The sequence below is a fragment of the Petaurus breviceps genome, unplaced genomic scaffold, assembly GCF_028583685.1.
Source record: "Petaurus breviceps papuanus isolate PSGF00001 unplaced genomic scaffold, PetGlider_PUasm1.0 90865, whole genome shotgun sequence".
In the NCBI taxonomy this organism is placed as follows: domain Eukaryota; kingdom Metazoa; phylum Chordata; class Mammalia; order Diprotodontia; family Petauridae; genus Petaurus; species Petaurus breviceps.
The window spans coordinates 7,228,265-7,243,368 of record NW_027187367.1 but is presented as its reverse complement, the minus strand read 5'-3'; the positions used below and the strand labels follow the sequence as shown (position 1 = coordinate 7,243,368).

Genomic DNA, 15,104 nt, shown 5'->3' with positions numbered 1-15,104 from the left:
TCTCTCTCTCTCTCTCTCTCTCTCTCTGTCTCTCTCTCTCTCTGTCTCTCTGTCTCTCTCTCTCTCTCTGTCTCTCTCTCTCTGTCTCTCTCTCTGTCTCTCTCTCTCCCAAAAGTTCTTCTGGCCTCTCTCTGGTTGGGCCTCTCCATTCATGGCACCAGCTCCTCCCAGTTCAGCCCCCTCTCTTCACATCAAGAAGTCCATCCCACAAGTGGGATTCACAAGCTCTGGGTTTTAACCAAGTGAATGCAAGGGGATCTTTAAATTCCATTACCATTACACAGTCTCAATTCCCTTATCTTAAACATAAGGATAATAACCCTACCTCCCAGGGTTATAGACAGGCTAAAGAGCTTTGTAAACCTGAAAACAATATATAAATATGAGCTATCATTATCATATGTAATGATTGCATACTTTAATCAAAAGAAACAACTAAAAAGTGTTCATTGTATATTATAGTTCTCTGCCTTGTGTCTTATCCCTCTACTAAACCAAAAGTTCCAAAAGGACAGAGAGCTCCTCTTTATCTCAATTTTTTGTGACCCCTAGAACCTGAATAGAACCTGAATGCATGTCTGCTGAATGAATGAATGAATGAAAACTTAACGTGGAGTTAAGGTGAGGGCTAAGGTAATAAGCTAGCTCCCAGGTCTTCATTATAAATCAAAAGCTATCAAATGAAAAGATCTTGATTGCCTCCTCCAACTTCAAACTCACCTTATTTCCTCATGGTACAACACACACAAAACCCCACAGATAAAGGTTAAGGGAGCTTACAAAGATCATCAAATCACAGATCAAGAGCTGAAAAGGACCTCAGAAGTCATCTATTTCAACCCTCTCATTTTAAAGATGAAAACACTGAGGCCCAGAGAAGTTGAGGGTCTTACTCAAGATCATACAGATATAAAATGACAGAGCTGGAGATGAACATGGCTCCTCAGACTCCAAATCCAATGTCCACCCAGACTTAGTCTTGTTCCCTAGAAAGGGCTCTCTATACCCCTACACTGCTGAGACTCCAGCAACAGCATACAGCTGCTCAAGAGCCACTTTAGAACAGTACAAAAAAGAGGAAGGAAAGAAGGAAAAAGGCATTACTGGGCTAAGCGCTGGGAATTCAAATACAAGGAAAAAGAAAGCCAGTTCTGGCTTCAAGGAGCTTACATTCTAATGTGGGAAGACAAGGCACAAAAGAGAGCTGAGAAGGGAGAAGGGGAGGGGGAGAGGTGAAGTTGCCTGGTATGGGGCATGGTTCTGAAAACCAGAAGTTAGGAACATGGAGAGAAGAGGGATGAAGGATGATTTGGGGCCCCTCCAAAGAATGGAAGCCCCAGGACAAACACCAATGGGAGACGAGGGCAGAGTGTGTGTCCAGGTTGAAAAAGCCAAAGGAATGGTTAGATATTCCAAGAGAGGATTCTCTAGGCAATCATTGCACTTGCAATCTTTGTGGAACAGATGAATCTGTGTATTTTTAAAAGAAGAAAGGGAGGGTGCGGCCGGCGAGGAATGGAAAATGGTGGCCTAGGAGAGGACCCCCACCGCCGGCCGGCCAGCCCGCACACCCACCCCCCGCCTATCAGGCCAGCCCAGCTATCTGGAACCCTGCGCACCATGAGCCGCTGGGTGCCCACCAAGCGCAAGGAGAAGTACAGCGTCAAAATAAGATGCTGTGATGATGGATCATGATATTCCAACAATCAAACCTCGAAGAATCCAGAACCAAAATGTTATCCACAGCTTGGAGCGTGGGCGTATCAGTTCAGGCAAGGCTGGTACCCACTGGCACCAGGTTCGAGTATTCCACCAGAACGTCTTCCCCAACTTTACTGTGGTTAATGTGGAAAAGCCACCTTGCTTCCTGCGAAAATTTTCACCTGATGGGCACTATTTTATTGCCTTTTCTTCAGACCAGACATCACTGGAGATTTATGAGTACCAGGCCTGCCAAGCAGCAGAGGACCTACTGCAGGGTTATGAGGGTGAAATTTTGGCCAATGGCAATGACCAGAGGTCAGTCAATATCCGAGGCCGACTCTTTGAACCGCTTCTTCGTTTTGTTGCATATCACCAATGTAGCTGCTAATGATGAACACCTAAATCGTGAGTGTAGACTCTTCACAGAGGACTGCTGTTGTGTCATTGTGGGTTCAGCTGCCTACCTCCCTGAAGAGCCTCACCCTCCTTTTTATGAAGTATATCGCAACAGTGAGTCAGTGACACCAAATCCCTGCTCCCCTTTGGAGGACTATTCCCTTCACATCATTGATCTTCACACTGGCAGGTTGTGTGACACCCGCACGTTTAAATGTTATAAAGTGATCTTGTCCCACAATCAAGGGCTATACTTATATAAGAACATACTAGCCATTCTTTCAGTAGAGCAGCAGACCATTCATGTCTTCCAGGTTACTCCCGAGGGCACCTTTATTGATGTGCGTACCATTGGTCGATTTTGCTATGAGGATGACCTGCTCACCCTGTCAGCTGTCTACCCAGAGGTACAGCGAGACAGCCAAACAGGCATGACCCAACCCCTACAAGGAGCCCTTCATTAATTCTCTAAAGCACCGGCTATTGGTATATTTGTGGCACCGGGCAGAGCAAGATGGTAGCGCCATGGCCAAAAGGCGCCTCTTCCAGTATTTTGACCAGCTACAACAGTTGCACATGTGGAAGATGAAGCTTCTAGATGAAAATCACCTCTTTATCAAGTACACTAGTGAAGATGTAGTGACACTACATGTCACAGACCCATCACAGCCTTCCTTCTTTGTTGTGTACAACATGGTGACAACAGAGGTGATAGCAGTGTTTGAGAATACCTCGGATGAATTGCTGGAGCTCTTTGAGAATTTCTGTGACCTCTTCCAAAATGCTACCCTGCACAGCGAGGCTGTCCAGTTTCCCTGTTCCTTCTAGCAACAACTTTGTGAGGCAGATCCAGCGCCAGTTTAAAGACACTATTGTAAATACGAAATATGGAGGGCACACAGAGGCAGTACGGCAGTTGCTTGGTCAGCTCCCCATCAGTGCCCAATCATACAGTGGCAGTCCCTACCTCGATCTCTCTCTCTTCAGCTATGATGATAAGTGGGTATCAGTCATGGAGCATCCCAAGACTTGTGGAGATCACCCGATCAGGTTCTATGCCCAGGATTCTGGTCTGCTCAAGTTTGAGATCCAGGCAGGCCTGCTGGGCTGCCCTATCAATCACACAGTCTGATGCCTGGTCACCTTTACCTTCCACCCTTTTGAGCCCTTTGCCATTTCAGTGCAAAGGACTAATGCTGAATATGTTGTCAACTTCCACATGAGACACAGCTGCACATAGGATGTTGCCCAAAGACTGGGGATCCACCAAAGCCAAGTTGTCTTGCCTTCTAAGACTTATACCCCCTTCCCATCTCTGCAGATTAGAAAGCAGAGTCTTTCAGGTGCCAGCATCATTCCTTTGGAACCAAGGTCTGTGTTGGTGAACCCTGGTTGGTCTATAGTCACTCAAACATGAGCCAGAAGAGAGGAGTTGGACCCAGGATAACTTACTTTAAAAAAAAAAAATCTAGCTATCAGATAATTTAAATGTCTCCCACTTTTTCCACAAAAGATCACCCAGCATTAAGTCCTTTAATTATTTTGAGTGGGGGAAGTTCAGTGTGTATATATTTTATTGAGGTGTAGATGAGAGTTTTCCACTATTTTTCCCCCTTTCCTCTTTTCTTGACAATGGTATGCAGCCTGAAGCAGAGCAATTGGTTTCCACTGTGGCCAGACCTAATAACTGATTAAGACCCTGCTCATTCCTTTTTATTTAGCCAAAAACCAAGGCTGTTTTTTTAAGTAAAAATAAAAGACATATTTTCTTACTTATTTAAAAAAAAAAGAAGAGAGGGAGAGTACAGCTTGCTAAAAATATTTATATTTATTATAAAGTTATAGTGTGTTGGATAGAGGTCAGCTTAAGAGAAGTTAGCATTGTACTCTTTGAGGATCATAAGAACCCTTTCACCTGTGTTAAATGTGACCATGTGGTTGCTAAGTAGATTAAGAAACTGAAGTTTGTTTTCCCATTTTTGCCTTGAATAAATCAGGAAGGCCTGCCCTGACCTGAGTAGTTCACCGGAACACACACACACACACACACACACACACACACACACACACACACAGTGAATGAAAAAGGAGGGCAGAGAGGATGATAACTTGTAACTTTGCAAGACCTTTGTTTACCTTAAAATATGCATTAACATCGACAATAGGCCCATGCACTAAACTACCGTGTTTCCCTGATAATAAGACCTATCCCGAAAATAAGCCCTCCCCTTACTGTGTAAGATTCCTCTAAAATAAGCCCTCCCCCAAAAATAAGCCCTATTGAGATTGCTACTGTAGTGAAGGTGATCCCCTGCGCTACACGCTACATTACGGTACCCTCTGTATGCACCGTCCCCGGTCCCCCCCCCTCCCCCCGTGAAACGCACACCGCGCTCCAAGCTGCATCCAATCAGAGCTGCAGCAGTGAGCGCGTCATCCTGTTCTTCCCCAGTGATTTGCTTATTGAATAAAGGTACATTTTTTTGTTCACATTTACCTGTTTATTAAAATTGCTGTCAATGTTCATTAAAATAAGCCCTCCCCTGAAAATAAGCCCTCTGGTGTTTTTCTGTCCAAAAAAAATAATAAGACAGTGTCTTATTATTGGGGAAACACGGTAATATTGTAGACATCAGAAATCAGGTTCCAAGAACCTCTGAAGATCCTTGTATCTGGTTCTGACAATGGGCTATTGCAGGAAAGACCATACTGAGGTGAAATGCTGGTACTTTCAGAATTACCAAGCAGACTGGAAGCCAAAGAGTTCAGTTCCTCCAACAAAACAGGTGTAATGAGACTTGGAAAGATGTGAATAAAGTGTTCACTGATAGTTAGATCAAGGAAAGCAGCAAGAAACACACTGACTTATTTAGTCAAATGGCTAAAGAGAGCCTTGGGGACAAGGCAATGTTGTTTGTTGACTGGGAAGGCATTTCTAATTCAGAGAATGTACAAGGCCAGAGCACAAGTTCATGAGAAAAATGTTAAGTATAGGGGCAGGGTGGAGGTACAGTTAGACATTGACTTTTGATATTCCTTTTTGAAGAAAGGAAGAATTTTTTAAAAAAGTAATAAACCCAAAATATCCACCTTTAGGGGAACTGTGAAGGAAGAAAAGGCCATATTGGGCAGTAAGATGAAAATTAATACATGTTAAGAAGCACTTTCTTTGAATTTGTTAGTTCCATGGGGGTAATGATCCCTCCCCAATTTCTCTATCTCTAGCTGCACCGTATTCCTGTCTCCCAGGGTTATAACTTTGGACTCCTCCATCTTCCCCACATCATATACTTGAACATTACCAAATCCTTTTAATTCTACTTCTGCATTCTATCTCATCCCTTTTTTCCCATTCACATTGCCACCATCTTTGTTCATTCCCTGAAAACCCCAAAACTTGTTGAGCCTCCAACTTGGTCTCCTGGACTCAACTTTTGCCTCTTCAATCCGTTTCATGTAGCTGCCCTGCCATTCCTTAATGGATCACTCTTCTTCTCAAAAATCTTCAGTAACTCCCCACCACCTACTGAATGAAGTATAAAATCCTTATCCTGGCATTAAGGGCTTCCTAAGCTGACTCCAACCTATTTTTATCTCATACTTTCTCCCTTTTATGTGTTTTGGGTAGCAGTGTGGGAAAGAGTACTGGCTCTGAATTCAGAGGACCTCGGTTGAAATCCTACCTCTGATATTTACTACCTGTGTGACTGCCTGTGTCATTCAACTTCCCTGGTTCTCGGTTTCCTCATTTGTAAAGTGAAGAGGTTGAACTAGTTGGCTTCTGAGATCCCTTCTAGTTCTAAATTTATGAACCTAAGAAATATACTCAAAAGATCTGACTCTCCAGCTTTCTGCTGTCCCATCCCAACCTCCCCCCTCCTCATGCAGTACACTCCCACACACATACATTTCTATCTCCTCAAGTCCCTCCCTGCATTCAATGTTCAACTTAGTTACCACTTCCTCCATGAAGCTTTCTCTGATTATGCCTAGCTGGAGGTGATAGCTCAAATTTCCTCAAATTTTTTATGGCATTTTGATAGGACTAGTCCTTTGTACTTATCTCACCATACCACAAAAAGTGAATTGGTTTTGGAATCAAAGGTTCCAATTCATATTCTGCCATATTTACCTCTGACACTAGAAAAGTCATTAAATCTCACTGGATCTGAGTTTACTCATGGGGGGAAGCGGGGAGAGGATGCCTATCTGACATAAGTCTAAATCTATGACCCAATGATCCCGCTATCAGTTATTTGGGTACATACCTTCCCCTGCTCCCCAACAGAGTGTAAGCTCCTTAAATGAAATTTGTAATATATTTATGTATTCCCAGCCCTAGCACAGTGCTTTGCACATGTGTTTAATAATGTTTTTTAGCTTGAATTGAGCCATATGATAAAATGAAATCTGAAGCAACAGGGTAGGGCCATGAGCACCTGGCAAACAATATTAGCAGCAGAAGCAAATGGTGGGTTGGAGACAGGCTAATCCGGAGAGAACAGTAACAAAGCCACATATGATGAAGAGCCACAGTTGAAAAAGTTCTCAGGTTCACCTGTAGTAACTGCAGGGTTCTTGTCAGTGAGGGAATTTTTATAGTCAGTCCAGAAAGGGCTTCAGATCATGTGTCTCTTGGGCTGTGGTTGTACAAGTCTGCATCCTCAAATGCAAGAAAGCAACAATGGTATGCCCTGTGGGAGTGGCTCAGGCCCAGTATATGTTTATTTATTTATTTACTTAAGCATACCGAAAGCTTATCTGAAGACAGATATCATCATTCTGCCAATTGCTGTTTATTAACTTTGTTTAAGCCATCAGTCTCATGCCCTTATAATACACAGGGCTAGTATGATGCCCCAAAAGCTCATTCTTTATACACTGAACTGCACAGCTTCAAGGAATTGCATAAATGTTACCAACTCATTTGTCATGCAAACAGTGCTTTGGAAAGAAATAAAATACTATTATGTGGTCTATGTGTTAGGCAATCACTATATCAAATTCATGGCATTCCATACAAACACAGGCGGAGAAAAGGAAAACAACACTTGGTGAGAGAAATCACGCCACATGGGAGCAGCTAAGTCAGGAGAGGTTTGGAAGCTAACAACAGAAGCCTGACCAGCCGAAGACTATAATTTTCTCTGCAATTGTGACCAGTGTTGGAGTCCCCCTGTGGTATACAAAGTAGCAGGAATATAAAGCATCTACTCTAGGTCCCCTGCCCATGGCACTGCATGATGGGACTAGGAGGAGGTAGCTCTGAGAGGATATAATGGGATTAAAGGGGAAGGAGTGGGGAAGGGGAACAGAAGGAGGTGAGTGGAATGAAAAGGATGATGAGGAAAATGGAAGGAAGGCTAGAGAACAGGATTTTGATCCCAAAGGGATCTTTAAAAGTCACCTAAAACTCACCCCTCTTTTTATAGAGAAAGGTCACAGATCATAGATTCAGAGCTGGAAAAGGATGTAGAGGTAACCTCCTAATTTTATCAATGAGACAAAAGAAGCATGGAAAGGTTAAATAGCCTGGGGGGAGAAGGGATCATACTGCTAGAGTCTGAGCCAGCATTCAAACCCAGGAAACTGAGGGAAAGTGTATTGCTCCAAAAGCCTTTTTATAGTCCTTGTGCAGCATGGTATAATGGGCAAGTCTTTAATTTAGAATTAGAAGACTTTAGTTTAAGTCTTTGCTCTGCTACTTACTGATTGACCTTGGGCTTAACAGAATCAGGATCCTCTCAGGGTTTTTTCCTTTGTTTTTGTTTTGTTTTTTTAATTGGTGAAATAAGAGGTATTAGTAGAAGCTCTAAATCCTTGGTGCTATGAATCACAGGAGACAGGCTTTCCTCTGGTACCTCCAAAGCTAGTGAGTGTGGGATACCCCCTGAAGTCAGATCTGATGGGGCACTAATGCTAGACCCCTAAAAGGCCCCGAATTTACACACACACACACACACACACACACACACACACACACACACACAGAGTCCCCAGTGTTTGCCTGAGGCATCTGGCCTATCCCAGCAAAATCCTTTCAATTGTCTTTTAAACCCCCCCCACCTCACACACACACACACACACACACACACACACACACACACTCCCCTTCCCCATCCCCATTAAACTGTGCAGACTCTAAGAATCTGGGTACTTTTATGCCGAAAAAGACTTAGAAAACCTGGATGGGATCAAGGAATGGCAAGTAGCCTAAGGTGGGCCAGGTACAAGACTAGGGCAGGCTGGGCTGAGTGGGAGGGCCACGATGAAAGGACAGTTAAAAGGATTATACTTGGATGGGCCAGATGCCTCAGGCAAATGCCAGGGACTGGGCCCTGTGGGAAAGTACAGAGTCTTTTAGGGGTCCATCACTGGCATTCCATCACCTCCAAAGTCAAGTTGGACAAGACCTGTCATATTGTATGCCCTGCTGGCATAGCCCACTCCCAAGGTCACCTCCATGCCCTAGTGGGAGGACTCTAATGGCAGATTAATCTTTGTATCCATACAAATATTTCTCAAATGATGACTGACTGAACGGTTGGATGGATGATGGCTCCATTTGGATGCTGGCAACAGAAGCCAGTGCCCATATGAATTACCCTTAAAGTATGACCAGGGGCAGAGTACCCCTGCAGGTACTCTTAGTTCCTTGGCAAGAGGGGCCTGGGTAGGGGCCAGGAAGGCAAGGACAAATGAGCCAAGGTCCCCAGGCTCCCCAGAAGGGAAGGAGAAGGGATTTGTAACCTCTCTCCTACCTCCCCAAGGGCACAATTCTGAACAGATCTGGCTGCTAAGACTGTCCTGGCTCTGATTCGAGCTCTGCCACTTATTGACTGTGTGGCCTTGGACATGTCACCTAACCTCTCTGGGCCTAATTCCCTCAAGCATACAAAGAACTGGTTGGTCCAGTCCTAAATTCCTAGAGTAACGTGCTGTACACTCCAAATCTAATCTGCTAGGGAAACGTCAGTGACCTCCCCAACATGGTAGTTCTTCCTTGTACAGGGACGCGGACCTCCACAACATGGAGTCCGCCGGTACCAAGATTAAACACCCTCCTCAAGAGCGCAATCACCCTATACCAGACCTTCTCAACATGGCGGTCCCCTAACCTAACCTTGTCCAGACCGCCCCAACATGGCGGCCGACCTCCCCAGCATGGCTGCCGCCGCGGGCCGCCCCGCCCCTCCCCGCTCGGGCCCGGCTCGGGCTCCGGCAGCGGCGGGAGCAGTTCCGGGTGTGGGCGCGCGGGTGCGGCGGCAGCGGCGGCGCGGCTATGGCCGCGCGGTCGGACCTCGAGCTGCGGCGGGAGCTGCAGGCCCTAGGCTTCGAGCCGGGGCCCATCACCGACACCACCCGGGACGTCTACCTCAACAAGCTGCAGCGGCTGCGAGGCGAGGCCCGGCTGCGCGCGAGGCCCGGTGCGGGGCTGCTGCGGCCTGAGGCGGCGCGCCCGGGCCTGGGCCTGGGTCCGGGGACTCGCACGGGGCTCGGGGCTGCTTCCGCCCCCTCCTCTTCAGCCTCCTCGTCCTGGGCTGGGAGCCGCCCGAGCATCCACCACGCAGCCTCCGGGGCCCGCAACACTTTCTCCTGGCGCCCCGGCCGAGAGCGGGAGCGAGAGCGGGACAGCTCCGAGGAGGACGAGCCGCCCGCCCCGAGCCCCGTCCCCCGCCGCTGGTGGGCCCCGACCCCAGCCTCGGCCCCGGCCCCGGCCCGCAGCCCTGCTGCGTACGGGGGTCCCCGGCCCCGGCCTCGGCCCCGGCCGGAGGTGGGACGGCGGCTGGAGCGCTGGCTGTCGCGCCTCCTGTGCTGGGCCAGCCTGGCGCTTCTGCTCGTCTTCCTGGGCATCCTGTGGGCGAAGATGGGGGGGCCCGCCCGGCCGCAGGAGGCGGAGGAGAACAGTACGTGGCCGCCCTGCCCTGCCTGCTCCCGGCCCGGGAGGCAGGGAGCCCCCTTCTCCCTCCTACACCTGCTGCCCTCCTCCCTTCCCCCGGCCGTTGGGCAGGAGCCTCCCCTTCCTTTTCAATGATTGATTAGGGGATTCTAGATTTAGTGCAGGAGGGATCCTTAGACTGTCACCTGTCCAGTTCTCCTCCTTTGACAGATGAGGAAAACTGGAGCCCAGAGAAGGCCCCTCCGTGCTGTGGAGAGTGCTGCATTTGGAGTCAAAGGACCCCAGTCCGGGGTCTGTCTTGGCCACTTGTCACAACTGTGACTTTGAGTCTCAGTTTCATAACTGTCATATAGGCGGGATTGGACTTCCTGCACTAAATCTATAAACCTAAAAGGTAAGTGACTTAATCAAAGTCACATAGGTAACAAGTGACTAAGCTGGCATCTAAACCCCCGTCCTCGGACTCCAAATCTAGCAGTTTCCCATTACAGGCTGTTCTTAGAATCTTAGAACTGGAAGGGACCTTTGCAGTCCTCTTGTTCAACTCTCATTTTACACATTAGGAGCCTGGGCCAGAGCTTCTCATCTCCTAATTCTGTCTACCATCCTCTCCTATACCCACTACTAGAGAGACCAGGGGAAATATATTCTTTTTGATCTCCAGGCCAGTAACTCCACACTTCTACATATTTCCTTCCACTGCGTGTTAAGAGAAAGAAGACAGTTTTCCTCATTTTCAGTCATTTAAATTCTCAGCCTTCTTCCTACCCCCAATTCTTATGGCCAAAGCTCCAGTCACCAAAGGTCCAGAGAGAGTGCAAGAGTAATTGTGGTCCTTGAAAATAATTTCTGTCCTCACTTCTTAACTCTAGGTCCACAAAGCTGTCATTACCATCCTACTCCTTCTACCAACTAATGGGGGTAGGAGAGGAAAAAATCATCTTTTCTCACTGGCCCAAATTCTCACTTTAATAGTTCTCTTTAACAGCTCTCCAGGTCACCAGGTACTGTGGAAAAGGTTAAGGGGTCCATAATTTATCCTCTTTCCTTATCTGTGTGGCTCTCCCCAGTTTTTGGATTTGGTTTTTTTTTTTTTTTTGGTTGCCATCTTTCCAGCTGTTGAGATGGTAAAGAAAATCTTTATTAGTAATTTCTACCCCTAATTCCTACTTCCAGGATTTTAAGACTATATCTCTTTCTTTACTAATACCACCTGTTGAGCCAGGGTTGGGGGGGGGGGTGGTTAATGTTCATTTGTTATCATTCCTCTCCTCATCTTCCTCAGTTCTCTACTTTCCAGGCCTGGCATTCTCTGCAGGGTCTCCTGGAGTAGGGGATTAGGGAAGCTAGTCCTAGTAATAGGATGTAAAATCCTATTACTAAATAGAATAGTAACAGGTTTTATTCCCCCTAGTAATAACCTTCATTATCCCCAGTCTTTTAACACTTCACCTCTCCCTTTCCTGTATCCTCGCTCCCTGTCTAGTGGAGAACCCTCCCTAGAGAACAAGCTTGCCCAGTCCTTAATTTATTTTCCCTCTGGTAATCACACAGTGTTGCTCATATTGGTAGCCTTAGGCTGCTATGATCCTCTCTCCCTTACCACTTCTCCCAAGTGAGGTGGTCTGAGTAACTAATTCTCAGGGCAATACCACTAACTCAGCTCTGTGACTTCAGTTTTCTTACTGTCCAGTGGAGATGTTAATACCTGCCTTAAATCACTAGGAGTGATTTAGAATCATCAGGTATTAGAGTTGGCAGGGACCACAGAGGTCATCTACTTGTACCTTCTCAATTTACAGAGGAGAAATCAGACCCTGAAATGGGGAATGATTTTTCCAAGGTCACACATTTAGCCTATGGCAAATGTGAAGGTACTTTGTAAAGTTAGAAGTGTAAAGGAAAGCATATGGTATTATGGAAAGAGCATCAGGATTTGAGTTCTAGCTTCTACCTTTAACTAGCCATGTGACTGGGCAAGTCATTTTGTTTTCACTTGCTTTCACTTATTTATTGGAGATAAATACATTATCTCAGAGTTTTTGTGAGGAATGCACTAAAATTTATAAATTAAATTGCATATAACAATGTTAGTTAATAGTTAAGATGACAATAATTGGTTACTGTTATACCTCTTCCCTCTCTTCCTCACCCCCCCTCCTGTTTTAATATCCTAATTCTATGACTTGGAAAAAATTCCCAATTATGCTTGTCTCATACCTACACATAATTCTATATACACACAAGCAATTTATTTTCCCTCTATTGAGCTGTTTCTGATTGCCAAGAAAATTCTGGCCTTTATCATCCATGATACCCTGTTCTGTTATTTTCACCCAGATTCAGACTTGGGGAAGTCATATAGATTTCAATATTTCTTCCACAAGATGAATGGAGCATTCGTATGTGTTTTCATAGAGAAATTTGCCATATTTCTCTCTAGGCCTTAGTCTTAAAAGGAAGTGACACTGTATACATTATTTCCTTATAAATTTAAGTGTGAAGTGACACATCAAATAATTTACCAACTTTTAATATTCTGTGCAGAGCATGATAATTCTGCCTGATTAATATTGACTATGTCCAGGAACAAGCTTAGGCTGTCTTTACCATTGTATGAGAAGCTCAAGAATTTCCTCAAATAAACTTTTTAAAAAATCAAATTGCCCCTTAAGTGGTACCATAAATGAATGCTTGGATATCCATTGCAAGTTGTTGATAGTTCATCTTGATTTAGAAGATAAGATAAAAGAATGGGTTGAAAAGATGTTTGGTCTAAAAGCAGACCAAGAAATACACATACATTTACTGCGATATGCCAGGACAACTGAAGCTGACGCAAATTCAGCTGATTCTTTGTAACTTTGGTTCCCCTAGACTCTATGAAGTTGGTGGTATAAAGCCCAGTATCCCTAAAGCTCAGGTTTCCCCACCTGTATAATGAGGGGGTTGGAATCAAATGGTCCCTTCTAGCTCTGAGAGGCTTGTGTTGTAAACAGTTGCACTCAGTGCCAAGAAATACTTTTCTGCAAAGAGGCCCTTTGAACATGTGGAAGATTTCAGACCAAAAGTCCTATTAACTTTGCTGAAGAAATATTTGTAGATAAAGGGTACAAAGCATCAAGCCTGTTTATAAATGAAACCTTACAAATGAAAAAATGGATTTTCCCTACTAGCAAATGTATTTGGATTTTCCCTACTAGCAAATGTATTTGACTTTGGGCATTTAAAACCGAAAGTCATGGTTCTGGGAATTATGTTGCTTGGTGTCTCCCTAGTGCCAGTCAGGTTCTGCTCACCCTGAGTCTGAGGAGGGGGCCTTTCCTTAACTTCCTTTCCCAACTGGCCAACCTTTTAATCTCTTCTCTGTTTCTTTTTTGGTCTTAGTGAAGTTGTTGCCGGTGGACTGTGAGAGGAAAACAGATGCGGTGAGTTTGTTTCCTAGCTTTTTATTCCTCCTGAGGATGCAGCCCAGTCTAGAGAGGTAAAGTTCTCCAGAAAAAGATCATAATAGGATCATTTTTCGGGGAGTATTTTCAGCAATGTATCAAAATCAAATAGTAGCCTCAGACTCAATTGTAGCTGTGTAGGAGAATCTGAAATGAATGGAATTGAGCCCCTAAAGATTCAACACCTGTCCTGTTAGAAAAGTTCTTCCATCAGTTGCAACATCAGTAACTTTGATCTGTCTTCTCCTAAGTTGATTCCTGGGAAATATGGTGGATTGTTTCCAAGGGACCTGTAGACACCTTCCTGATTCTGAGGAAAAAGGATTGCTGATTTTAACCTTTCCAGTTCAGCCTCTGCCCCATTTCCAGCAAGAGCTCAAGGGAAGGACTGTGGAATCTTGAAATTATGTATGAGAAGCTCAAGAATCCCTTGATTTTAGGCATTGTGAATTTCATTTTCTCAGATGCAGCTTCAATGGAATTAGCCCTCTTAGTCTGTCTTCAGATTTGTTTATGAAGCACCAATGTGCACTACAAATAATATTTGGGAAAGGCAAGTTAACTACATCCATTTATGAGTCATGAAAACCAGCATTAGGGAGTAGAAGTGATGCTCTGGTCTTGGCGATTGTCTGGGGAAGATACAGGGTAATAAATCCTTGGGTCATAAATTCTGCCAGAAGAGGCTTTCATGCTGCCAGAGGGCATGACTTAGTAGTCTAATTATTAGGTAGGTAATGCCCAGGCGTCCTAGGACACCAGTTTAGATCTTTAGCATTTAGGAGTCTGGAAAAAAACGATACAGTAGGTGATGTTTTTGAGCTGCAATGCATTTGCCTCTGTTAGCCCATTTAATGAAGAGGAGATCCAGGTCTCACTCAGCAGTGTCATTTCTGTCTGGGTTTGGACTGTGTGATATTTAGCATATTGGGCAAGGGAGTGGTGACTCTGTGTGACCTAAGCTATATCACTTGTCTTTCTGAGCCTCAGTGTGCTCATTTGTAAAATGAGGAAAAAGAATACTAATACTTTGTGATTTCTCAGGACTGTTGTGAGGAGAGCAGTTTGTAAACTTTAAAGTATCATAGACATGAACTGTTACTGAACTGGATTGATGATAATAATGAGAATAGCTAACATTTGTATAGCCCTTTAAGGCTTGCAAAGTGCTTTACCTGTATTATTTCATTCAACTGGCATGGCAACCTTGTGAGGTGGATTTTGTAGATGAGGAAACTGAGGCTGAGAAGTTAAATCTCTCACCCGAGGTGACATAACTAGGAAGTATTTGAAGCACAATTTGAACTTAGATCTTTCTGATTCCAGAGTTTATCCAATTTGCCACCTACCTGCTCCAAATTAGTTTGCCTTCCCTAAAAAAAATCCCAATTGAGGCCTAGAGGAGATAGTCTAGAAGCATCTGGAGATAAGATGATAAGGAAAGCTAAGGTTGTGAAGGTCCATTCTACAAGAGGGGAGAAATGCAGAATGAAAGAATATCTTTGTTCTAAGTCTTTCTGTTTTTATGTTTAAATTGGAAAGTTTTCTGAATTATTCCTTTTTCCCCTCTACTTACACCTGGATCATATGTCAAAACCTACATTGATACGTATTGTATAGGCTACCCCCTAATACAAATACATCTCTCAATTAGG

General features: G+C 44.8%; 1 protein-coding gene, 1 long non-coding RNA gene and 1 pseudogene across 2 annotated transcripts in view; 2 read left to right on the top strand and 1 right to left on the bottom strand.

The window, feature by feature from the left end:
* Positions 1-9,552, bottom strand: part of LOC138150087 (uncharacterized) — a 14,123-nt gene extending 4,571 nt beyond the window's left edge. The window contains exon 1 of the long non-coding RNA XR_011165503.1: positions 9,476-9,552. This is a non-coding gene — a long non-coding RNA (uncharacterized lncRNA). The remainder of the gene's footprint in view (positions 1-9,475) is intronic.
* Positions 1,673-3,892, top strand: LOC138150309 (DET1 homolog pseudogene; annotated as a pseudogene).
* LEMD2 (LEM domain nuclear envelope protein 2) overlaps positions 9,355-15,104 on the top strand; it is a 23,368-nt gene continuing 17,618 nt past the window's right edge. The window contains exons 1-2 of the mRNA XM_069073473.1: positions 9,355-10,007; positions 13,388-13,428. Of these exons, the coding sequence (XP_068929574.1) occupies positions 9,383-10,007; positions 13,388-13,428 (666 nt within the window). The 5' untranslated portion in view covers positions 9,355-9,382. The remainder of the gene's footprint in view (positions 10,008-13,387; positions 13,429-15,104) is intronic.